Raw genomic sequence first — 25,402 nt, forward strand, 5'->3', positions numbered from 1 at the left:
CAATAAACTCCAACCGTCAATTCCCGTTAACCAGCTTAACGGAAAGCTAACATGGCACCCTAGCTAGTAAATAATTTTTTTAACTTAACAATAAATCCACGTCATTAAATGAGACACTTTAGAAACAGGTGTCTCATTCTCTCTCCCTCTCTCCCTCTCTCTCATCAACGCTGTTCTCTTTAAAAGTAAAAGGAAAAAAAGAAGAAAATGGCGAAGGGCACAAGGAAGCTTTGAGAACACCATTGCATTCTCTTTTATCCTTCCACTCTTTCTTTTTACTCCCTCCATATCATCGTTCTCGTTTGAGAACACCATTGTGTTAATCTTTTATCTTTTGGTTTAATGCAAAATTGATTTAACCCTTTAATTTGTGGAACCTTAATTTTTGAATTGGCTAACATAGATTCCCAATTGATTGCACGTGACTACTTTTGCCATGTCGAAGCAGTATTGAAAACCTCTTGAACCGATGCAAGTCTAGGCAGTAGGTTCTTTGGAAGTCAGAATTTTGAGGTAGAGTTATTTTTATTTGATCTTGACAAAAATGAGTTCTTTTTTTAATGGTTGGAGAATAATTAGTTTCAAATAGTTGAATTTTTGCAGAATTAGCTGTGCCATTTTTTCTTGTGGGTAGACCCTCCTATGCAACCAAGGCCAAAGATAGTGATAACAGGACTATTACAAAAAATTGATAATCTGAAGAAGGCAGAAAGAAAAAGAGCAGAAGATGTAGAAAGAGAGATATAGATGCACATAAGAAAGAAAGGAGAAGGTTGATGTGGTTCAGTGTTTTAGTTAGTGTAGTTTAGTTCATATTAAGATTGTAAATTATTTTGCAGTAATGGTGGAGTAGGGTAGTGTTGCTTAGGGGTGTAAACTTTTTAGCATGAAAGAAGGTTGACATAGTAGTAATAAGATGTCCAATTTAATTTCATTTATTGTCCCTAGACTTTAAAAGACATATCACAATTGTCCTTGTATTTTGTAATTGATATGAATAGCATCTCTGAACTATCTATTTTATATCTATACCATCCCTTATGCTGTTAGAAGTTTTTTGATATTTTGTCTAACTTGAATTGAAGAATTCAGTTTATTAACTGAAAATATTTTTAAAATTAAGCAAAGAAATTATTCCTATAAACTAGGCAATCCACAACACAATATTAAATAAAGATAATATTAATTTACCTCTTAAAAGAAATACAAAATGAGCAATCTTATTGCCTAGTTTCACAACTGAAACAATTGGCACTTAGAGACCTCTTTCAACTTTGAAACACCAAAAAACACAAAATAACAGTTCAACTATCCTAAAACAATATATCAATTTGTCTCATAATCCACAAACAAAATATGATAAATATAAAAAGATGGCTTCAAATCGGTTCTTGGATTTTTTTTAATTGTTGCATATATCTTGATGGCACCTCTCTTCGTCTTGGATTTCCATGCTTAAATCCTTTGTCTTTGGGTTGTCTAGTTTGCCTCTGAGCTTCATATTAACCTCCAGAAGTGTATGGTTTAACAGCTTCAAAAGTTGAACTCCTTTGATTATCGCTAATGGATAAATCAGTAGGTTTTATAAATATGTTCCTTGCGTCATCATCAATATTTCCATCATGAGCCTATGCTCATAAATTTTAAAATATTTCTTAACAGCCTTCACTAACCCCTAAAGTCAAGAAACAATAAAATAAAAATAATAGATGTATAACTATCAACATAATAAATGAAAAATAATATATAAATGAAAAGCAATATTAGCAAAATAAAAAATAAACTGACCTTTTGTCTATCTGACATGAAAGCCCAATGATGTGAGTTATGCATGCCTAAGTCATGTTTCAAAAGATCAATCCCATTTTTCAAATCTTTTAGTCTTTACCAAAGCATAAGCAATAGAAAACATACAATCATTTGGATCGATGCTAGTAGCTATTAAGAGTTGACCCCCATATATCTCCTTTAACCAACAAGCATCCAGACATACCAAAGGCCTGCAGCCTTCCCTAAAAGTATTTTTTCAATCCTACCAAGCATATGTACATGCCTTTAAACTTCCCTTTTGGTTCCTTAAACTCAACAGTGCTTCCAGGATTAGTCATCAACAACTCATGCTTATAGTCAGGATAAATATAAAAAGATAGCTTCAAATCAGTTCTTGGATTTTTTTTTTTTAATTGTTAAGTATATCTTGATGGCACCTCTCTTCCCAAATGCTTAATTCCTTTATTTTTGAGTTGTCTAGTTTGCCTCTGAGCTTCAGATTAACCTCCATAAGTGTATGGTTCAACAACTTAAATTGAACTCCTTTGATTGTCATTAATGGGTAAATCAATAGGTTGTGTAACTATGCTCATTGCTTCATCATTAATAGTTCCACCCTGGGCCTATGCTCAGAATTTTCAAAATATTTCTTGACAGCCTTCACTTACTCTTAAGTCAAGAACAATAAAACAAAAATAATAGATGTATAACTATCAACACAGTAAATGAAAAATAATATATAAATCAAAAGTAATATTAGCAAAATAAAAAATAAACTGACCTTTTGTCTATCTGACATGAAAGCCTAATGATGTGAGTTATGCATGCCTAAGTCATGTTTCAGAAGATCAATAAACCAATTCCATTTTTCAAATTCTTTGGTCTTTACAATCATTTGGATCGATGCCAGTAGCTATTAAGAGCTGACCCCCATGTCCCCTTAAACTAACAAGCATCCAGACATACCAAAGGCCTGTAGCCTTCCCTAAAAGCATCTTTTAATCCTTCCAAGCATATGTACATACCTTCAAACTTTCCCTTTGGTTCTTTAAGCTCAACAGTGCTTCCAGGATTAGTCCTCAACAACTCATGCTTATAGTCATACAATTTAGCATATTGCATGTCCTCATCTCCATTTAGTCTTCAAAGCAATGTCTCTTGCTCACCAAGCCTTCATCCTATCAATGTTGAGCTTCATGTTAGCTTTAACCCTAGCAATAAAATGGATCAAATCCCAAGTTGGATCAACTCTGAGGTCATCTAAATACTTCTTAGCTAATCTTTGAAGCTACATTGAAATTCTTGTGAACATTCCCACATGTGTGCTTCATGTTATGAGAGCGAACCTAAAATGTTGGATTTGCATTGTCTTTTCTATTCAATTTGCATGGGTGAATGAAGAATGGACATCCCGTGTAGCATTTAGCTCGAACCCTCAAGGTTATCATTCTTTGGAAAGCATAATTGATACATATGCATAATACCCCAATTACTTACATGTTTCCTTAAAATAATCTTTGTCTTTAAAAAGCATACCAACTTAAAATCTTAGTTCTACCATATCCTTATGAGCAACAAAAGTAGGAAACCTCACTCTTTTCCTTTTTTGCTCCTTTTCACATTCAGATTCTGATGCAATATGCAACTCATTAGAATAATCATAATCTGACTTATAAGGATCAACTTCAACCCTACAAGTCACATCAACCCCACCCAAATTAATTTTCATTCCACGTTTAGGCCTACCACCTAATGGAGTCTTTCACCCTTGTCTTGTTCTTGTTTACTGCCTTGTCCTTTTAATTAACCCGTTTCCCTTAACACATACATCAAATCCTCATCTCCATCAAAGATATCTATAAAATCATTAACTCTAGGGATACTAAAATGCCCTTTTATTGTGTCATCATTACCAGTAGTTTCTTTTCCTCTTGCCTCGCCCTCAATAAAGGTTTCTACTCATATAGCTTCACCTTCATTATCATTTCCTGCAGCAACACCTTCATCATCATTTCCATTCGATTCACTTTCACTATCACTATCATCACCTTCTTCATAGTCACTCTCATCTCCTACAGGCTCATCCTCATAAGCAACAACTTTTCTTACATTATTCTGTTTTTTTCCTTCACCCTCTTGCTCCTTCTGATATGTCCTGCAAGATGTTTCAGTATGTTCTATTTCATAAATTATGTCCTTAAATAATCCATCATCAATAAAATGATCAACTAATATATTTATTAGTCGAGATTGATCAAAATGCTCTAAACTAGTTAAACATAAGGTTTTTTTTATCCTACAAGCAATACCCATTCCATTTACATCTGACTCAAAAGCAGCTTTTCCCTTACCCTTAGTCACAGTCAAACTCTTTCCTTTACTATAACCTGCTTCTTTAGTCCCATTTTCTTCAGTCACAATAGAACTTTTTCTCTTAGGATTAATCACTTCATCCAACTCCTCCGATGACAAATGTTAACATATAAATCTACCTTCCTTTTTTCTGTTGTAGTTCTGCTGCATGTAGTGCCATTTCAAACACTGCAGCATCATTTTCTAACAATTTTAACCTCGAGTTGAAATCACTATCAAGTAGTTTCCAATAATACATCATCATCCCTTCGACCTAGATTGTTAACCCACATGTCTAATCTAACTAAAGAAATCCTATCCATATCAAAATGTTGATGATCAATATCTTCATTAAATTAACCCCACTCCCCAAATGTTCCTCCATGATGCAAAATCACATAGAAGTCAGTATGAAGAAATTTATCTGTCCAAGTTAATAATAAAGTACTATTACCTTTTGTCCAAAGTATTACTCAGTCCTAACTATCTACTTTAAGGTTAACTCATATTTTTATTTAAATAATTAAAGAGTGACTAATTAAAAAAGTTAGGGTTTTTTTTTATATTACTTACCTTGGATAGCCATCCTTGAATGTGGACCCACCAAATTTTTCTTCTTCGCTTTTGTTCCTCTTTAATTGAGAAACAAACCCACCACCAACCCTTTACAGCCTTTGTAAAAGTTTTACAAAACCAACACATATGATGGGCTAGTTTCCAAATCTCTGCAACACCACCAACTTTGTTTTGTTCTTACTGTTTCACTTCACTCTCTAGATCTTGAAAATTTTTCAAAACTCCTTCACCAAAAACTGGGGGTGCCTTAGAGTTTTTCGATTCCAAAAGCAATGGATGACAAGAGAAAGTAAGAGATACAGATAGAGGTTGAAAGCTTTTTTTTTTCTATAATTCTTTTCCTTCCACTTTCAGAAAGAACAACGTTGATGAGAGAGAGGACGAGATACATGTTTTCAACGTGTTCTATTTAGTGACGTGGATTTGTTGTTAAGTTGAAAAAAATTATTTACCAACTCGGATGCCACATCAGCTTTCCATCAAGTTGGTCAACGAGAGTTGACAGTTGAGGGTTTATTATTACGCAAATAGAAGTTCAAACTGTTTATTGATACAATTGAAGTTTAGGGACTTTAGTGTTAAAGGGGGAGAAATTCAGGGACTGTGATGGTAATTTAGCCTAAATGGTGGGTCCTACATTTTTTACATCAGCAAAATTTGACATTGCCAAAGAGCAGTTACAGGGAGGGTTTAAAAGCTCCATTTTTGACATTTAGAGGTCATATTTGGCTAAAAAAACAAACATAAAAGTCTCCCGTGACAAAAAAGGTAAACATTAGGGTCATATTTGACCCTTTTCCCATTACAAAAACAACACTAGTTTAAAAGCTGAATTATGTATTTTGCCAAATCAAAAACGTTTCCTTATTACTCTCAGTGCTTTGCCCACGAGAGAGATGGCGATACGACGGCTATTGTTGCTCTTGAAACCATTCGACGTGTACCCAGTTGGCCAATCTAAGAATATCCCTCGCATGACCAATTCTCAGGTATTTGCATTACATTAATGTTATTATATGTTCACCGCTACTCCATTTCTTTCCTGGTTGGTTCCTCTGCTTGCTTCTTTTTTTTCTTTTTTTATTAGTCTTCTACCTGTTTGATAAAATCTCGCAAATCGCAGTGTAGGTTTTTAATGCTTAGAAACATCAAAATTGTCATCCAAGTGTAGTGACACCTCGCTGCTGTCTCAATGACCAAACTTTAATGTCACTGGATGAATTTTAGTAAACAATCGAAAGATGACCAATTAATACGATGAACCCATTTTCCCATGCAACTTTCTGATTGCAGTCTAAGCTCCCATGTCATTATCTCAGTCACCAATCCATTTACCAACAAGAAATAGAAATTGGTTGTGTTACGTTTATGTGTTGGCATCTTTTGTCAAGTCAACGCAATGATATGTTTTGAGCGATCCTATAAGTTATTTTAAGCTACAACGAATTGTGATTATGTAATTTAGGGTCGAGTCAGTTATGCGTTTTGGGTTGATTGGAGTTGTTCCTAAGAGATTAGAGAGTCTCTCTGTAAAGAGACAAGGATATGAAGATTGGTATTTTGAATATAAGTTTTGAAGTTATCAAAAATCGTTTATCATTATGCCTTCTGAAAAGGAAATAGCTATCTTTAATATTTTAAATAATTGGTTTAATTTATAAAGATATTTTTGTTTTTCAAAATCTGATCTTATCAGTCTACTGTGAATCTGTTGTAACAGACTGATATGTCTTTAAGTGATAAGACTTCTCTATGTGATAGTTTATCTTTCCAAAAGCATTATTATGTCTATAAATGATTCAGTTTAAGAAAGTAATTTGAGCTTTTTATTGATTGAAAAATCCTTATTTTGAAAGTCTTCTGCTTCTCAATGCTTTATCTTTCTTTTTTTGGCAGAATTTCAATTCTTTATCTGTCGTGACGAAGATGCAACATGTTTATGTTCTTATGTTCTTCAGTTGACCTTTTCTTCCCCCAAATTGATATTAATTATCACTACATGCCTAGGTTGCATGGAATCAGAAATGGAAATGACAATACCACACAGAATTATGAAATTTTATAAACAAATAGACATGAAACATTGAGGAAATGTTGTTAATAAAAAAAATATATATGTTTTTATATTTATAGACATAAAATATAGCATTATATTAATTTTAAAGACGTATTATAAATAAGATGACATAATTGATATATTGAATATTATAAATTTTATGACAATATCTTTTGATAAAAATAAAAAGAAATAAACAGATAAATCATTCATTATAAATTAAAATTAAAATTAAAATTAAAATATTTATTTCTGTATCTATATAAGAAAAGTAAAACTAAGTATGGAAAGTACTTATATTTACATATATATTTTATTCTTTAAGTATATAACTTTTTAAATTGTACACACTTTGCTTCAATATTCTTAACTATATATTTTGCCATTCTTGAAAGTTCAAAAAGTAAATAAATAAATGGAAACTCTTTTTTAAATTTTCCGATCTTGTGCAAGAGTTTCTAAAGAGTTTTCCTGTCCTAAACGTGTCCGACACGGAACCTTTGCTCTTCTAGAGGTTGCTGTGCAACCTAGTTACACACTATAAAGAACTGAGGGTAGATGTTTTTAGTTTTCTAGTGCTTTCTTATTCCAGGATGCTTGGTATTGCATTTATGTTCTTTAGACCCATAAGAAAAATAAAGCATAGGTATGTGTTCTTTTGTTTACTCTCAAGTCTTTCATTGGTCTTCTTTACTCATTCATTCATTCTCATCTTGTTATTGGTGCTAACCAGTTGCACTAGCAATTTTAAGGTGCATTTAGCATTTTTAGATTCTAAAGAGCAGTGGTTACATAATGGTATTTTTAAACTATTATTATACTTATAAGGTTTACCTAATGCCTATTTAAAATCACGAGCTTAAGAACCATATGAGATTAGTTGAAGCACAATTATAGCATGTCAAATTGCTTCCTGCTTTTTTACTTTGTGTGAAGACAATAGAATAACTTACTGGGATATTAGCCTTCTAAAACTGTGGTCAATTCTTGTAAAATCAATGCAAATTTTTTCATTTGTTGGTTCCGGGGAGAAAAGGAAGTAATGAATACAAGATCAAAAGGAAATATGATACAATAGCTGTGCTGTTATGTTCCATCTGTATGGCTAATATTTGTGAAACAGGGAATAGTGGATGTAGTTGCAGCTTTAACTGCTATTTGAACTACGAGGGGTTTAGACATGCTTTGCAATTGGTGGTATACTTAAAACTTTCATGAAAAAACCCTAAAGGTGATTTAAAATACTTTATAGCCAGTGTTATTATGTAAATCGCCTTTGAGCAATCCAATTGAATATTATCCCGGAGTTTTGAGAAATTATTATTGATATTAAGATTTGAGGTTTTGTCCGTCAAACTCCTCTGTTCAAGAATTTTTTAAGGATATTTGATTTTATCTCCTTCCTTTTTCCATTGTGTACTTCAGGATTTTTAATCACACTATTGGTTATGTATTTTTGGTTTAATATTACTTGAATGTGTTGCAGGTTTTACATTATCTGGATAACCGGCGTAAGGTTCACAAGGATGCCATTAACTTCTGTCAGGATATATTGCGGCAGAAGTCGATTGATTGGGAACCTATTTTTCGCATTAATTTATCAAAACCAATTAATGATTTCGATTTAGTTGTTACTATCGGTGGTGATGGCACTCTTTTGCAAGCAAGCCATTTCATGGATGACTCAGTTCCAGTTCTAGGGGTGAACTCAGACCCCACACAAGTTGAAGAGGTTAGTTAACTTTCTGGTCTAACTTAGAACAATGTGATGCATACAAGAATGTATTTCCTGTGCAATTTGCAATATCTTTTGGTGTTAATATTTATCAAGTGGGAATATCATTGTATGATCTCTGGCACAGGTGGAGCAATTCAGTAGTGATTTTGATGCTACTAGAAGTACTGGCTATCTATGTGCAGCTACTGTGAAGAACTTCGAGCAAGTAAGAATATCATATAAGATGAGTCATGGATATTCATATAAGATGAGTCATGGATATTCATATGCTTACGAATAACTTGTTTAAAGAATAGATACAACTGTAAATACACAAAGAGACATATATGTAGGAGAATTTGTATTGAGTCAATGCCTGAAACAACTATTCACTCAGAAATGAAGTTTTCTGATATACTGTACATGTTTCATCTTACCCTACACCAATTTGTATTCATCTTTGTTTAGATTAGAAGACTTTCCTTGGAAAAGTTGCTAAAAACAGTTATTATCTATATGCAGTTATTATCTTCAGTAAAAAGCACAAAATTGTTTTCAAATGGAGCAACTTCATGAGTACTTTTTTCAGGTGATAGACGACATCCTTGCTGGTCGAAAACTTCCTTCTAATTTGTCGAGGATTTCAGTAAGTATAAATTCGCAACTGCTGTCAACATATGCTCTTAATGACACCCTGATTGCACATCCATGTCCGGCAACAGTTTCACGGTTTTCCTTCAAGTAAGAGATTCCTCATTGAGCATGAGCCAATATCTGGTGTATTTAGTATTTGGGTATCACCTGATCTCCATTGTTGTTCTGCTTATTGACAGAGTCCAGACGGATGGTGAATCATGTACTCCATTAGCAAATAGCAGATCAAGCGGTCTTAGAGTCTCAACTGCTGCTGGATCAACCGCAGCAATGCACTCAGCAGGCGGATTTGTCATGCCCATTTTGTCTCAGGACCTCCAGTACATGGTGAGAGAGCCTATTTTACCTCAAGCAGCCATCTCTAGTTTGATGCATGGGATGATAAAATCAGGTCAGTCGATGGAAGCCATATGGTTTTCTGAGAAGGGTGTAATATATATTGATGGCTCTCATGTATGTCATGCTATACAATATGGGGATACCCTTAAAATATCTTCCGAGGCCCCAGTTTTGAAAGTTTTCTTGCCTGACCATATGTTATCATAGAATGGACGCAAACCCAGTTGGCATTTGTAAATATTATTCTAGAGTAAGATTCGTAAAACATGAAAATTTCATAAATATGGTCGATATGTTAATATGAAAATGCCCAATAGAGTTCTAGTCCATACAAGTACAGGTGATACTGATATCATGCCTGCTGGTTTTATCAATGCTGTGTAAATTCTGACGGAGAATCTCTACCCTACCAAAGATTGGAATAGATTTAGGTATATCCCATTACACAGCCTCCAAATTTTATTACATTATGATATTAAGCTATTCAAGTAAAAGAGTAGTTCTATTAAGCTACAATTCGCATTTACGACGAATGTAAAGAGATGACTACTTCATTTTGTGTAGCTCATGGATTGTTAGCCCTCTATTGAATTAAAAAAACAACTCTTATATCCTGGTCTCCGGCCCACAATATATTAGGGTCTAGTCCAGGTTTTCAAATAAAAACTTGTTCTGCAAAGCTATTCTTTTCTCCTTCCATCAGCAGTTTCCTTCTTTCCTCATTTATCACACTATCTCATTCATGATCATTAATATTCGTAGCTACAAATCAATTCGCCTCTAACATATCATCTAACAATTAACATATAGCATAAATTTGATAAATATGTAAAGAAAAAAGACATAATGAACATATATATAACAAACAAATAAATATGTCGAGCAAAAATAATGCATACTCAGCTATTACATAATGAACATATTGCTGTAAACAATTATATGTAATGTATATCTCAGTTTATTTAAAAATTTGAAACTATTGAAGGATGTAAACATAGAATGAATATTACTTGAATTAGAAGGTAGATCCACAATTTCTTCTGAAGAATTAGATACAGATAATTATGCTTGTACTGCATTATTAACTTTTTCATCCATCTATACTACTACAAATGTTCTTTTTTAATATCTAAAAGATCGAATTTTCGAATAAATCTTCATAAAGTTTCTTTTCATATATGTAAACAATGAATTGTTATCATTATCTTTTAAATCACAAATCAATTTTTTCAATTCAGTACAAGCCGATTATTTAGTTGCATTTTAATACTTACACAAGCTAATTAAATTATTTTAATAACTTAGTTAATTGCATGTGCATATCTTTTTTCTCTAGAAAAATTATATATGTAAAAATAAAAAGCTTCTAACACGTCGAAGAATATTATATATAATAAAAATCGAGTTAATCTTGACATGATTTTGATTTGATTATTACTAAAGAATTAGTACAATATTATAATAGTAAAATATTTTCAGTTGGTTTACTGCTAAAACTTTTTTGTTCACCGAACGGTTTAATGTATCGTATACACCGAGCCATGTAAGGAAAAAGTATGATACACTGCAGATCTTTCTTTAGTTGGTTCGGCTTAAATCGCTGAATTGTTGAGCCAATTAGACAAAGTGAAGAAGATACTCCCCTGTTACCATGATACAATCAAGTTTAAAATAGGATCTGTACACTCCGTATTCAAACTGAAAATGATTTGTATCACATCAAGACATGAATTTCTCAAGTCCAAAAGCTCCACAATGCAGAGGATGCTTCAATTGCAAAGCTGGTGTGCAAAGATTTCCATGCTGTTCTTGAAAACTTCCAGCTTTTTAAGCTTCTTTACATCTGTACATTGCTTTGTGATATACTGAAGCAGTAGGATGACTGTAAACTTTCACTGGGTTCTCCATTAATCCCATTCAGAAATTACAGACACAACTCACTGACTATTTTTACATATGTTCCTCTTATATCAACAAAGGAACTGGAATTTAAACAGTAGTGCTTTCTTGTTCTTTTTTGTCCATTAAATCCAGGAGGGGAAAAAGCAGGAAACAAAAGAACGGAATCCTTGTGACTAGACAAAATATGCAGAATTATTGGTGCATCAAACTGTAAAACATTTACTAGAAGCTTACAGCCTGTAAACACAAAAAAATGGGCAGAAAAGAGTTCAGAAACAGGTAGATAGATACACACAATTGGGCAAACATAAGTTAGTTACTTACGTGAACATCTGAGGGCGGCTGCGAGAGAGCTGAGGCCGCTTTATTGGGGAGAGAATCAAATTCCTTAATGTCATTGATGTGTTGCCAGATCCACTTCCGAATGCAGTGTGGCCTCCAGTCCTCCTGTTTCCAGCATCAACAGGAATGGCTGCTTGTTTTGCTGGTGAGCCACCAGAGATGTCAAAGGGACCGGAATTAGAACTGTTCTGTCTTGCTGGCCATACATCCTCCTTAGGCCCTGGAGTTGGAGGATAGCGAACCGACCAATCTGTACAAAATAAGTCATTTGGTTTTGGAGATACTAAAGTGAAAAAGAGATGATTATGCTAAAATGTCATAAACGCAAAAGTTTAGTGTGTGAAAACTCTAAAGGCACTCATGTGGAGGCATTTGCAGTATATCTTTGTCACTGTTGAAAGAAAAGGATTACCTTTTCGGATAGGGTCTCTGTTATCCATCAAATTAGCTGCTGGATTAGAGAAAAAGTCAGGCTCATTTCTTGAATAAAAAGTGTTGGCTGGTTGAATGGCTGATCTTTTCATTGATTCGTACTCGCTCCTTAATTGATCGTACATTTCATCAAGCTTTCTCTTCTGCCTGAAATTTGAATACAGCAGTGTTTAGTAGTGTCCAGATATCCTAAGATTCATGGACGATGGTACCAAAACTTTGGACAAAAGTATACAGACTAACCTTGATTTCTCAGAAAATTTATCTTGGAGCTCCTGCTTATCCTTGGACAAACTCTCAATCTCCTGTTCCATCATCTGACACCTCTTGGCCATTTTTTGATATGCTGTATGCACCTGCTCTAGTTTTTCTGTGAATTTTTCTTGCATGGCCTCGCATTTTTGCCGGCATTGGGCTACAATTCTGTTCATCTTGTATTGCATCTCTAGTTCCTTTTGCCCAATATAAAACATCACACTTCTGTATGCACTCTTCATTACTTAGTTCATTTAAGGAAGGCAAATATTCCGATAAACAACTTTTGAAAAATTTTCACAAGATATGACAGGGACCTGCATCTGTTATAAGTATGGTTACTAGGAAAATAACAAGTACCATCAATAGTTATGCAAGTTTTCATAAAATATTCTTTTAACTCGTTCCATTGATTTCTGGAAAATGAAAAGGCAATAACTTAGTACATTAACTAACTACAAAAGATACATATTTGAGGAGAAATTCCAGCCATGGCCATCTGCAGCAAATTGAATTGTCAAAAAAGAAAAGAAATAAATAATAAGAAAACTAAGAACTTAGCATCTATACGTAAAAATAGCAAAACTACAGAGCATTGTATGAACTAGAAAACAAACAAACACTTTTTATTGCTGTAAGTGGAAGACTTGCTTACATTAATCCATTCATCATTTGGATTGATATCCAGAGGTTTCATAAGGCTGGCATGTGTACAATAAAGCGAGTTAAGACATAAAATACAGAAAGAACATTGGTAAAAGCCAAAAATCAAAAATGCAAGTGCAATGATGACTATTTATGGTCATACATCTAGATACCCAAGTTAGATACAAAAAGAAAGGACATCTAAAATCAGCCATTGATCTTGGCATGTTTAGAACTGATAGCATATTCAGAGTTCCATCCGATTATCTATTTACACCAATACAATTGAACAAATACGCTTCTCGTTTTATACTGTTACCAAAACAGAAAAAGTGTAAATTCGAAAAGCACTCACCTCTTAGAGAGCACCTGATCACAAATTGGACAGGCTGCGTCATTACTAAGGATCTTGCTGGCATCGTCAGTGCCTATTACATTGTTAAAGAAACAACTATACACATATGTGTACCAACTCCATTAAATTACTCTTATAATTAGAAATCCGAAAAAGAAGAATCAAAATGTGTAATTGGATACACAAAAGGTGACCACAAGTAGTGGAAATAGCTCGGCCTTCAAGTTCGCGCCAGCACGCGTTGCATCTCATTTCAACCTTGAATATGAGACTCCATCACATAACATATCTGGATTAATTCATAAGCTCTATATGTATCAAATTGAGTTCATAAGAATCGCCGACTGTAACTATCATAAATTGCTTAAAACCCAGTTTGGCATTGCTTTCTCAAATCTTCTTAAATTTTTCAGAATCTGCTTTTATATATTCTGCCTTTTGAGAGTCGCTGCAAAATCCGGCTTCTTCCAAAAGCCATTTCAGAATTACTAAAAACAATTCAAAAAAAAAAAAAAATCATAACTCTAGTCTGCCAAACTGATCCTATATATGATGCAGAAGTAAACTTATGCAACTAAAACATTAAAAAGGAAAAAAAAAGACTATAAATTACGAAAACGTCCGCCAATTTGCTTCGAGACAAAGAGTCCGTACACTACCAAATTAGAATTTTCAAAAGTCTTAGGTTTTACCTGCAATTCGAGTTTTATTTTTCCCGAACAAAAAATTCGCACAACAAACTCGACGCCGATGATCGTTAATCAGAACTGCGAAATCGATGCCTGAAAAATATAACGAAATTCAAAAAAAAACAATTGCACCAAAAATAAGCAAAGTAAAAATATAAACAGAGAGAGAGAGAGAGAGAGTTACTGTGTTAGGATCGAATGGGAGTAACGTAGGAGAAGGAAGGATGATAGCACGAAATAGCCCCAAAATTGCTTTACTTTTGCTCGAAATTCAAATCAGAGGAAATGGCGGCAACGGTATTTACCTTTTAATGAATGGCCAATGTACCCGCGGGATTTGACTGTTATATGGCAATTATTATTATATTTTATAAAGAAAAAAAAAAGAATTTTCCTTTCTTTTTCCTTTTTAAAAAAAATTGTTTCTTTATTTGTTTTAGCCAAAAAACAAATATATAATGGATTTTGAGTAGAGATTATACAAAAAAATAAATTACAATTTGACTTCTTTATTTTAAAAAATTTTAAAAATTTGTAAGCATAATTTTCTAATTTCTTACAATATCAATTTTATAGCGAAATATTTTAATTAATATAAATTTAAAGAATAGATTAACTTTGAAGAAAATATTTATTTAAAATATATAGCATAAGATTTCTTTTTTTAAAAGGAAATAATAAAAATTAAATATTGCAATCTCTTTTGTACATAAAAGCCGATCTCTAAAAGTTTTTTACTAATATTAAACATATGCATTGAGAAGTTTTTATTTAACACTAGTCGCGTTCACATACAAAAATAATATAAAAAAATAGCATATTTATTATTTTATATTATTATAATTAACATATTAACTAATAAATAATTTTTTAAAAATATAATATTATAATTTTAAAAAATATCATATTATATATAGTCATATTATTAATTTATAAATATAATAAAACTTTTATACAGTCGTATTCTTCCGACTATAGATTAACATAACATGTGTTATATATGAATGAAGCAAAAACAAACAATGAGGTTTTGCATAAGTGCTTAAAATATAATATCAAATAAACGAACTTGAAATTGAGTTTAAATAAATTAAAGGACCTGATTTTGAGGTCTATAACCTCGTAAACAAGATGATTTGTAGATCTTCTTTCACTTGAAAATTTATCTTTCTTTAAATCTCAGCTTTTAATGGTAAGAAATCTCAGCTTTTAATGGTAAAAGATAATGATGTTGTATGATTTTAGGACTTGAAGAACTCAGGAACAAAATTAACAACATAGGATTAATGAAAGAGAGACCTAAGCTCTTTCTAATTTTATATTGTTATGGGTTCAAAGCGTTAGCTTTTATGAGTAAGAGATCTTTAGTTCGAGTCATCTATTTTACACTAGGTGAATTTTTACTTTTATGGCGAGTACAAGGAGATGACTACTCTCTATTATATAGTCTATGACCTGTTGGTCCTCCAATAAATAAAAATAAATAAATATTATGGCCATATTAATAAACTCAAAACCATACCAAATACATATAGAGTTTAAGCCTAATATATTAGATCATTTATATGCTTTTGTTATTTCACATAATCAATCAATCATAGCTATTTTATTAAGCAAAATAAAACCGATATTTAATCAAGTATAAATATTTTAGGTAAGAGAAAATTCTAATATTCTTTCACTTGTCTGATATTAAATATGATTGTAAAAATAACTAAAATAAAATAAAATCTTAAGAAAATAAGTTAAGGCTAAGATCACTTATGGATCCAAAAATGATTATGAAATAACTCTATATTATTGTTATATCTGATAAAATTAATGAAATTGAATCACAACGGTCTCGGGCATGCTAGCATAGAGCTCATTAGAAACTTATACAAAGATGATTTGTTCACGCCCGTGAAGCTGTATTTATGACAGTTGCAAAAACGGTTATTTTTTAATTTAATGAGGGCGCAACGACTCTATTTCACTTAAAAGTATTTAAACATAATTTCTAAATGTTCTAAGTTAAGCAAGAGTATTTACTTTGAACCCCCACTTGTGTATTTATTCCCAACACTCAAGATCTTCATCTTTATATATTGTATTAAAGGTTCAATCTTGTGATTGAATCTTTGGATAGTTAAATGTTTAATTCTTGTATTCAAAGCTCAAAAGGTGGTATTGAGTATTTGGCTAAGGGATTAAAAGCTCTTGTAACTAAGACTAAAAATCTTAGAGTGGGATAGAGAGTGAGCCTAGGAAAACACTTGAGTTAGAGTGTGAGCCTTTGAAAAAAAAAACACTTAGGTTTGTTCTTAACCTTTTAAAAGAACACAAATAGAATTGAGTTTATAATTCTAGTTGATAGTGGAAATCTTAAGAGGATTCTTGAGAAGTGGATGTAGGCAAGAATTGACCGAACCACTAAAAATTCTTGATGTTGTGAGTTTTGTTTGACTTTTCATTTTTTATTTAAGATTGTTTTTGGTTTTTGTTTTCAACCACTCCTAATTACATATATACTGGCTCTTTTCTTTTTTCTTTTTTTTATAGCCTTGATGTTCAATTTATTTTCTTTAGTTTCGAAATATAATCTTAACTTATTAAATGTTAATCGTTGTGAATACTCTTTTTATACTTATTAATTTTTTTTAATCTCTTATATATCTTATTTTTCTTTAATCTTCATATTTTTGCTAATAAATTTAATTTTTGAAACTTTAATTTTTAAATATATAATTTTTGAAAATAACTTTACTGGTAATTATTAATAAAATTTATTTTTTTAAAATTATTCAAAAATTAGTGACGGATTATCCATGGTTTTGGATCTTTTTTAAACAAGTTAAATAAAATCTGCCAACAAATTACTGATGATTTTCTTAATTTCATAAAAAATATTAAATTTTACGGATCATTACCAACCAATTTGTTTATACTGACAAAAAAATCCATCGCAAAATTGTCTTTGTTTTTAAATTAAAATCATCTTACTGACAAATAAATTTTGATTTACCGATAAAAAATCAGTCGATAATAATCGGCGGTTTACTTTTCCACCGCTAAATATTTTACCAACAATCAAATTACCAACTGATTGCGGTTGTTGATAATCTGTCGGTAAATAGAAATACCAATGAATTTGTTGAATGTACCAACGAAAAATTCCATCGGTAAACTGTTAATTTTTGTAGTATCAATAGCTTCTCTCTTGAACTTGCTCTTACACTCATTAGGTTATTGTGTCGCTTCCTAGCATCTTTTTACTACAGATCTCTACCTTTACAACCTCCTTTTCTAAGTCTTGGTGAATGTTGTATTTTCTTATTATATTAAAATCCTCTTGAGTTTTAATAAGACTAACTACTACTCTTTCCATGTTAGTAGCTGGTAACTTAAAATTACAATTTGATCATTGAACTTATTATAAAAAATCAAACTTATCTAAAATTAATTTTATTATCAAATTAGAGTAAAATTTTATTTTTAGCACAAATTAGTCTAGTGCCTAATTAAAATAATAAAATTAGTATTCTTTTACTTGTTTATATCTTCTCTTTTTTAACATAATTTAATGCTAAAAAATTTAAACGTATTAAAAATACTTACTTTTGGTCTAATATTATTAAATTACTATGTAATTTAATTTTAAATTTTTAAATAAAAATAAATAGTTAAAAGTCATTATTTTTATTAAACACTAAAATTAAGCTATATTAAAAATAAAAATTTTATTTGTATTAATCTCATTCGAATAGTTGATAAAAAGCTCCAGTTTTAACATACAAGATTATCATAATTTTCTTCATTGATAGTGGACTTGTCAACTTGGTGTCTAAATTATTTTGCTAAATTAAGATTTTATTGCTTAATTTAATTTTTATTTTTTATATACTTTAACTATAATATATAACAAAAATAACAATAGAATGATATGTTTTAATTTAAAATTTTAATTTTATATTAATAACTAAAATTAGATTATATAGTAATTTAATAATATTATTATAAATATAAGTAGTTTTAAATACTTAAATTTGCTTGAATTAAATTGTAATAAAAGTTAAAACAAGAAAAAGAATATTAAATATATTATTATAATTAGATATTAAAACTAACTTGTGACTAAAAATAAAAATTTATTTTAATTTAATAATAAAATTAATTTTAAAACATTAATAATAAATTTAAAAATTAAATTATAATATTAAATTACCAGTGTTTCTTGATTTGTTCTTCAATAGAATCCACCACCTTACATGATATTTTCATATTTTATACATGTATAATAAATGTGACTTTTATATTCCATTTCCTTACCTTTTTCAACCTCATCTCGCTTTCCACTTTACAAAACATATTTCAACATTACTTCTTTCTTTCTCTCCACTTCTTTAACTACCTACTCAAACATTCCAAAAGCTTATATACTTATTTATCATATGTTAATTATTGACCAACTCATGGACCAAGGGCTAAGGAATTGATGATGGGTCAAGAACCAGGATTTCATGAGCTTCAAGAATTTAGATAAAAAATAAAATAAACTTTCTTATTAAATTAGTCTAAATTACTGAGTTTGAACCAATGATAAATTTATGTATAAAAAATTAATTTTGAAATTAGATCTTATTTTATTAGTGAGCTAATAATGGAATTCTGTAAATTTTCCATTTCAATTGTTCTAATTTCAATTTAAATTGTTGAACAAAGTTTTCTGCTAATTTATTATTATTTTAGCACTGGACATATGCGCATGAAAATGGCTCTTTATTTATGTAGCGAGTGGTTCGGGTGGTATTGTCGATTATCTCTATGAGTTCTGTAATTTTTATTGATTTATTTCCATTAATAAGATTAAATTTTGATTAAGAAGAAAAAAGAAAATATATTTGTTCTGTTCTTTTATTCTTTTATTGAATACGGTTCAATTTAACCCTTAAATTTATCATTAAAAATCAAAACCTATTTGACATTATTGGATTAATTTAACACAAAATCTTGCTTTCGGGCTCAATTATACCCTTTATTAGAAAGAGAATGCGAGTGAACTTTACTCTGCATAAAAAATGTGTGAATTAATAAAATAAGAAATCAATTCATCTTCTCTTCATTATTGATAATCATGCATGGAATCCATACTTCAGTATACTAATTCGATTAGGACGAAGAGATCCGAACAACCCAAATCAGTAACAGGTTACATACATATAAGAATTTCTAAGCAGTTTAAGAAATTCAAGCAATATGTTTGACTGAGATTATAGATTTCGAGCAAATCCGATCAACATCATGAAGAAGAAAGGACTAATATCCTATAAATAAAGAGACGAATTCTATTCTAATACGAATAAAGACCATCCGATCACTATATAAAGAAGGCTTGACCAATACTATTGGTATCTTATGTATAACCCATTTTCTATATTTTTCTATTTATTCTCCAAATCTCTAACTTAATCATTAGAGTAAATTCAAAAAATCTAGCTCTGATATTCTATTAATTTTCTTGTGTTGCAAGTAATCTCTTTAAGAATCATATTACTAGGTGGACCTCTCTAACTTGTCAGATGATTTATCAAATTATCATTTTTTTCTCCTTTCTTGTAATCCTTATTTATGCTGCCCCAAGGAACTTCCCTCTATACTGCAGTGCGACAGTGGTGTAGTGGTATACCCGCATACAATCACCAGATCTTTCTTGCATGAAATTTAAGAATTTGGACAATTTAGTAACACTATTGACTGACCTAACATATTTATTTTTAAATGAATGAGAAAATTATAAGTTTTTTTTTTTATGTTTTTTCTTTGTAAGATATGTTAGATTTGGTTTTATTATATCTTTTGGCTTAAATCGGCCGGTGATGCTAGAGGCCGAGGAATTAGAGGAGACATAAGAGGAAGTGACGGTCAAGAGTGTCTGCGTAGATAGATGATGAGTGTTGAGACTGAATCACAAAATTTGTAGAGCGATCGGGTCAAAATAAATCATACTACTAATTTTTAAAATAGTTCTATTTTTTAAAATAACTATATATATATATATATATATATATATATATATATATATATAAATTTGAATTCGTTACTTTAATTAAATTAAAAAAATTATTTTAAAATAATTCTTAATAAATTATGTAAATTTTCCCATTTTACTATATTATTACTTGTCAAAAAAAAAAAATTATTATTGTGTGAGCTTCAACTCAAACTCAATGTTTCTCAAGAGTTTGTTATGATATAAAAGAATATGTTTATTCCAATAGAACAATTAACATATACTCCATGATTTCTAAATACGTATTCAATTATTATTTAACACTCATCTATCACTTTAGTCAATCATAGTCTTTTCCTGGTATTAGAAGTATTCATGATTTTCTACAGACTAGAAGAACAAAATTAAGAGAATGGTCAAGAAATAACAAAGTGGTGATCTCTAGTTCTATGCCAACTCTCATATACATAACAAAAATCAATTAAAAGAAAAGAAAAAACTAATTCTATTTATGTACATGAAATTGAAAGCCAACAGCATCTGTTATCTATCTAATATTTATGTTGAAATCATCATCATCATCATCATCTTCCACAATCTAATATTGCATGACCAATCGTCTAGCGCAAACAGAGCAGTAGAACCTCTTCTTAGTCTTGAAGTAGAGAGGTAAGAAGCAAAACCTCCACTGGCTTTCTACATCCATGGCCTGAACCATTCCTCCGCAGTAAGGACATGCCCCAGGTGCTGGCTGTCTCGCTACCACCCTCTCCTCCTCGTCGCAAACAAACACCAGACACATCTTTAATATTACTTACTTGGGCAAAGAATCAGACAATTGATTGACCGATTGATTCTTTGATTCTGTGCAGTATTTATAGAGATGGGTGTTCTTAGATATTTCTTTTCAGAGGGTTTAAGGTAAGGCTCCAGAGAATCGTAGGTTCTGGTGGGAGGGAGCGAGGAAGATGGTGGGCGTGTGAGATCTAGAAAATTCTATTCTGATATAATAATTGAATTTTCTTACGCGTTATTTGCTTATTCCGCTACTTTTGCAAGTGTACTCAAACACGTGTCCTTTTTCTTTTTAATCCTTCAATTTTGAGTTTTATTGGAGTTTAAGCCTTTTATTTTGCAAAAGGAGTTTAGCTTTAATTTGTACCAACTATCTAGTAATCTTATAAGATTAATTAGTTATAATATCCCTACAATTTCGGATAATCATCCTATAATTAAATATTATAATTTTTCTTATTTTTTAATTAAATAAGTATTTTATTATAAAATCGATTAACAATAATTAATTATAACATTCTTTTTTTGTATACATATATATACTATATATTTATAGTTTATATTATTGTATGTAAATGGATTTTTAATCTGACTAAAATATTATTAAAATTAATTATAAATTATTATAATTTATTATTTAGAATTAATTGATAATTAATATAATTTCATTTTAATTCCATCATAATTGTATATCATAAATACATCATAATTTTTAATGAAATCATCACCTAATTATAAAAGTCATTGGTTCTAATTTATCTATTTATTTATTTAATATTAAAAAAATTATTATTTTATAGTATGTTATGATCAATTTTAGACTGTTGATTGAACGATTGAGATATTAGTAGAGTTTCGGCCTGGTGGACTTGAAACGAGGCCCGTCAAAAGAAATGAGCCGAACCTTCTTTTAGCTTTTGCTCAATATACATACGGCATAAATCCAAATTAAGCAAAAGCCCAAAATATGAAAAAGCTAAAAGCCTGACCAAAATCACACATTTTTACCCTTTGCCAAAGGTTGAAATTCTCATTCCGTAAAACTATATGTAAGTTGGCAAAATCTTTCTCTATTTTCTCTCACCATCACAAACCACGCTTGCCACAAGTCATATCTTACATTTGTTGCAAAACATATTTCCCCACTTACTTTGATGATAGATCTATATTATATATATATATATATATATATATATATATATATATAGTTATTTAGAATATTTTAGAGTTTTAATAATATTAATCATTTAAGTTTAATTGTTTATTTTCAAATAATATTAGCCAAAAAAAATTATGAAGTAAATACTCAAAAAGGGACTTAATATAATGTTTTGCTATCAAGATCCGAGACCGAGATGCGTGGACTACTATTTACTGTGTGGGCTGAAAATCACTATTCACCTGGAGGCAATTTAGTTTTAATTATTTAAAAAATTTTATATCAGTTATTTATTTATATAAAAATAATTAAGGGTTGTGATTAGGATCATCTTTAGAGAGGATGACTCTCTATATGTATCTCTGCATATTTAGGTCTAGTATCATTTCTTAGTTACACCTTTTCCGTCTACATCTTTTATCATTTTTGTCTCTGCAGTTTTTTCTCTATAGTTCTTTGTCATAAACACTTTAGTTATATTATTAGTTATTATTTCAAGATTAAGAAAACTTTTAGGAATTGAAGAGTAAGGACCAATATTCTTTTTGCCTTGAAGATATTCTAGATCTAGAGAGAGTTTTTACTTTGTTATTGTTTTGTTTATATTTAACTATTTACTTATCATGACTAGGGAATTAAATATGTTAGACTAAGTTTTCTGTTAGTATTTAATCGAGCTTTCCTACTTATGTATGAATCTTATTACTTTTTATTTAATGAATAATTTCTTACTCGGTATATTTTATTAGTTCTAGTTGTAAAATTTATTTGATCTTCATATCATATTAGTATTTATAATTGTTATGAATATTTATAGTTTGTTGCATTAGAAATATCACATGTTCTTCATCTTATATATTGAATTAAGGAACTAAATATTGTGTACATGATATGTTAAACTTAATATGTTATATATGGCATTAAACTCTTCTTGTCCTACTTGGGGTAGGAAAGTCTAGTGGAAAACTTTCAATTCTTTTAGGATTAGTCTTCTTCAATATATTGTAATTGTAGGATGTTTATACATATCATATTCCAATATCCTAGTTGGAGTTCAACTAGGATTAGTCTTCGTGAGACTTGTACTTCTAGTAGAATTTTGACGTGGTCAACCCTAGTTTACTCGGCATATTCTACTTGACTATATTTTGGTTAGTTATTATTAGTATCAGGCTTTAGTGAGAGTGTATTTATGTCCGGTACTTCTATCTTGAAATTGAGGAGATTGATCAGCGAGCTCGGTATAATGTTGTTCATCAAGATGCTTTCCTTAAAACTTGTTCACCACTTTGGATGAATAGGTCTTAGGCTCTTCTTGAAACTGGTTCACCACATTTATACTATGTAATGAGCTTATTTATTTATACTCTCTAATGAGATTCTGCACTTTTATTGTCCAATGAACTTATTTATTTTTGCTCTCCAATAGCTCATGTACTTATGCTCTCCAATGAGCTTTTGTACTTATTTTTCTCTAATGAGCTCATGTACTTTTACTTTCTAATGAGCTCGTGTATTTTTGCTCTCCAATGAGCTCTTTATTTTGCTACTCTTCAATGAGCTTATATACTTTTACTCTTCTATAAGCTTGTGTATTTCTGCTCTCCAATTAGCTCATGTAATTTATGCTTTTAAATGAGCTCCTATATTTTTGCTCTTCAACGAGCATGTGTACTTTCATTCTTTAATGAGCATGTTATGCCTAACATAGCGAGTAATCAACACTAGCAATATGTCATGATACTCTAAAATGATCTTACTTTGTCTAACATGGCGAGTAATCAACACTAGCAATATGTCTTGATGCTCTACAATGAGCTCGGTATACTTAACACCTCGAGTAATATGCCTTAATACTCTATAATGAACTCGACATGCCTAACACCTCAAGTAATATCCCTTGATACTCTAGAATGAGCTTAATATTCCTAGCATGACAAGTAATCGACATTAGCAATATGAATTGATGCTCTAGAATGAGCTCAGTATGCCTAACATGACGAGTAATTAGCACTATAAATATCCCTTGATGCTAGAATAAGCTCAATTTGCCAAACATGGTGAGTAATCATCATTAGCAATATGCATTAATGCTCTAATATGAGCTTTATATGCTTAACACAGTGAGTAATTAACACTAGTAATATGCCTTGCTACTTTAGAATGAGCTCAGGATGCCTAACATCTTGAGTAATAAGCACTAGGAATATGCCTTGATACTCTAAAAATAAGCTCGATATGCCTAACATCATGAGTAATATGCCTTAATGCTCTGGAATAAGCTCGGTATGCCTAACATGGCAAATAATCAACACTAGTAATATGTCTTTATGCTTTAGAATAAGCTCGGTATGGCTAACATGGTGAGTAATCAACACTAGCAATATGCCTTAATGTTTTAGAATGAGCTCAGTTTCCCTAACATGGCGAGTAATCAACACTAACAATATGCCTTGATGCTCTAGAATGAGCTCAATATGTCTAACATGGCGAGTAATCAACACTAGTAATATGCTTTGATGCTTTAGAATGATATTAGTATGCCTAACATGATGAGTAGTGAGCACGAACAATATGCTTTGATGCTCTACAATGAGCTCAGTAGGCCTAACATAACGAGTAGTGAGCACTAGCAATATGCCTTAATACTCTAGAATAAGCTTGGTATTGCCTAACATGGTGAGTAATCAACACTATCAATATGTCTTAATGCTATAGAATAAGCTCGCTATACTTAACATAGAGAGTAATCAGCACTAGCAATATGCCTTAATGCTCTAGAATGAGCTTAATATGCCTAACATCGCAACTAATATGCCTTAATTTTTTAGAACTAGCTTTATATGCCTAACATGGTGAGTAATTAGCACTAATAATATGCCTCGATGCTCTAGAATGAGCTTAATATGCCTAATGATGATTAATATGCCTTGATGCTTTAAAATAGCTCAGTATGCTTAATATGTTGAGTAATTAGCATTAGCAATATGTCTTGATGCTCTAGAATGATCTTGGTATCCCTAAGATGGTGAATAATTAGCACTAACAATATGCTTTGATGCTCTTGGATGAGCTCAATATACCTAAAATGGCAAATAATCAATATTAGCAATATGCCTTGATGCTCTTGATGAGCTTTGTATGCATAAGATGTGAGTAACCTACACTAGCAATATGCCTTAATATATTGAGTAAAACATCATCCTGGTCATTTAACTTTATTCTTTGTTATTATCATCCTTTGATATGTTCTTTCCTTGTTTGGACTGGTGCCTCATGCTCATCTTCCTTCTTTTAGTCCTTATTGTATTGTCTTACAATTTCTGCTGGAGTTAATTGCATAAACATCAATAGGTGGTATAAGTGCAACAATTA

At 30.9% G+C, this 25,402-nt stretch overlaps 3 protein-coding genes and 1 long non-coding RNA gene across 10 annotated transcripts; 1 reads left to right on the top strand and 3 right to left on the bottom strand.

The window, feature by feature from the left end:
* Window positions 1-1,166: 1,166 nt before the first annotated feature.
* LOC125371038 lies at window positions 1,167-5,174 on the bottom strand. Its single transcript, XR_007217205.1, has 2 exons — window positions 4,696-5,174; window positions 1,167-1,675 (listed from the first exon to the last, which is right to left on the bottom strand). It is a non-coding gene; the product is annotated as an uncharacterized LOC125371038 (long non-coding RNA).
* A 271-nt stretch (window positions 5,175-5,445) lies between these two features.
* On the top strand, window positions 5,446-9,977 carry LOC8271792 (NADH kinase). The gene is made up of 5 exons (XM_048378799.1): window positions 5,446-5,687; window positions 8,241-8,486; window positions 8,617-8,697; window positions 9,061-9,212; window positions 9,305-9,977. Exons 1-5 carry the CDS (start codon window positions 5,595-5,597, stop codon window positions 9,669-9,671), a joined length of 939 nt encoding a protein of 312 aa, XP_048234756.1. The 5' UTR covers window positions 5,446-5,594; the 3' UTR covers window positions 9,672-9,977.
* A 959-nt stretch (window positions 9,978-10,936) lies between these two features.
* On the bottom strand, window positions 10,937-14,405 carry LOC8271608 (E3 ubiquitin-protein ligase CCNB1IP1 homolog). 7 transcript variants are annotated; one of them, XM_048378871.1, is made up of 10 exons: window positions 14,269-14,405; window positions 14,088-14,177; window positions 13,578-13,653; window positions 13,396-13,468; window positions 13,051-13,096; window positions 12,864-12,894; window positions 12,384-12,639; window positions 12,121-12,287; window positions 11,691-11,958; window positions 10,938-11,603 (listed from the first exon to the last, which is right to left on the bottom strand). In XM_048378871.1, exons 3-10 carry the CDS (start codon window positions 13,645-13,647, stop codon window positions 11,597-11,599), a joined length of 918 nt encoding a protein of 305 aa, XP_048234828.1. In that variant the 5' UTR covers window positions 13,648-13,653; window positions 14,088-14,177; window positions 14,269-14,405; the 3' UTR covers window positions 10,938-11,596. The 7 variants fall into 7 exon arrangements, with proteins under 7 accessions (XP_048234830.1, XP_048234828.1, XP_048234827.1 ...); XM_048378870.1 differs by having other exon boundaries at window positions 13,578-13,684; XM_015727190.3 differs by having other exon boundaries at window positions 13,578-13,883.
* Window positions 14,406-20,408: 6,003 nt separating this feature from the next.
* LOC8287777 lies at window positions 20,409-21,059 on the bottom strand. The gene has a single exon (XM_015727191.3). The coding sequence runs from the start codon at window positions 20,873-20,875 to the stop codon at window positions 20,672-20,674; it is 204 nt and encodes a 67-aa protein (XP_015582677.1). The 5' UTR covers window positions 20,876-21,059; the 3' UTR covers window positions 20,409-20,671.
* Between the last annotated feature and the right edge of the window lie 4,343 nt (window positions 21,060-25,402).

This window comes from Ricinus communis, chromosome 9 (genome assembly GCF_019578655.1).
Source record: "Ricinus communis isolate WT05 ecotype wild-type chromosome 9, ASM1957865v1, whole genome shotgun sequence".
In the NCBI taxonomy this organism is placed as follows: domain Eukaryota; kingdom Viridiplantae; phylum Streptophyta; class Magnoliopsida; order Malpighiales; family Euphorbiaceae; genus Ricinus; species Ricinus communis.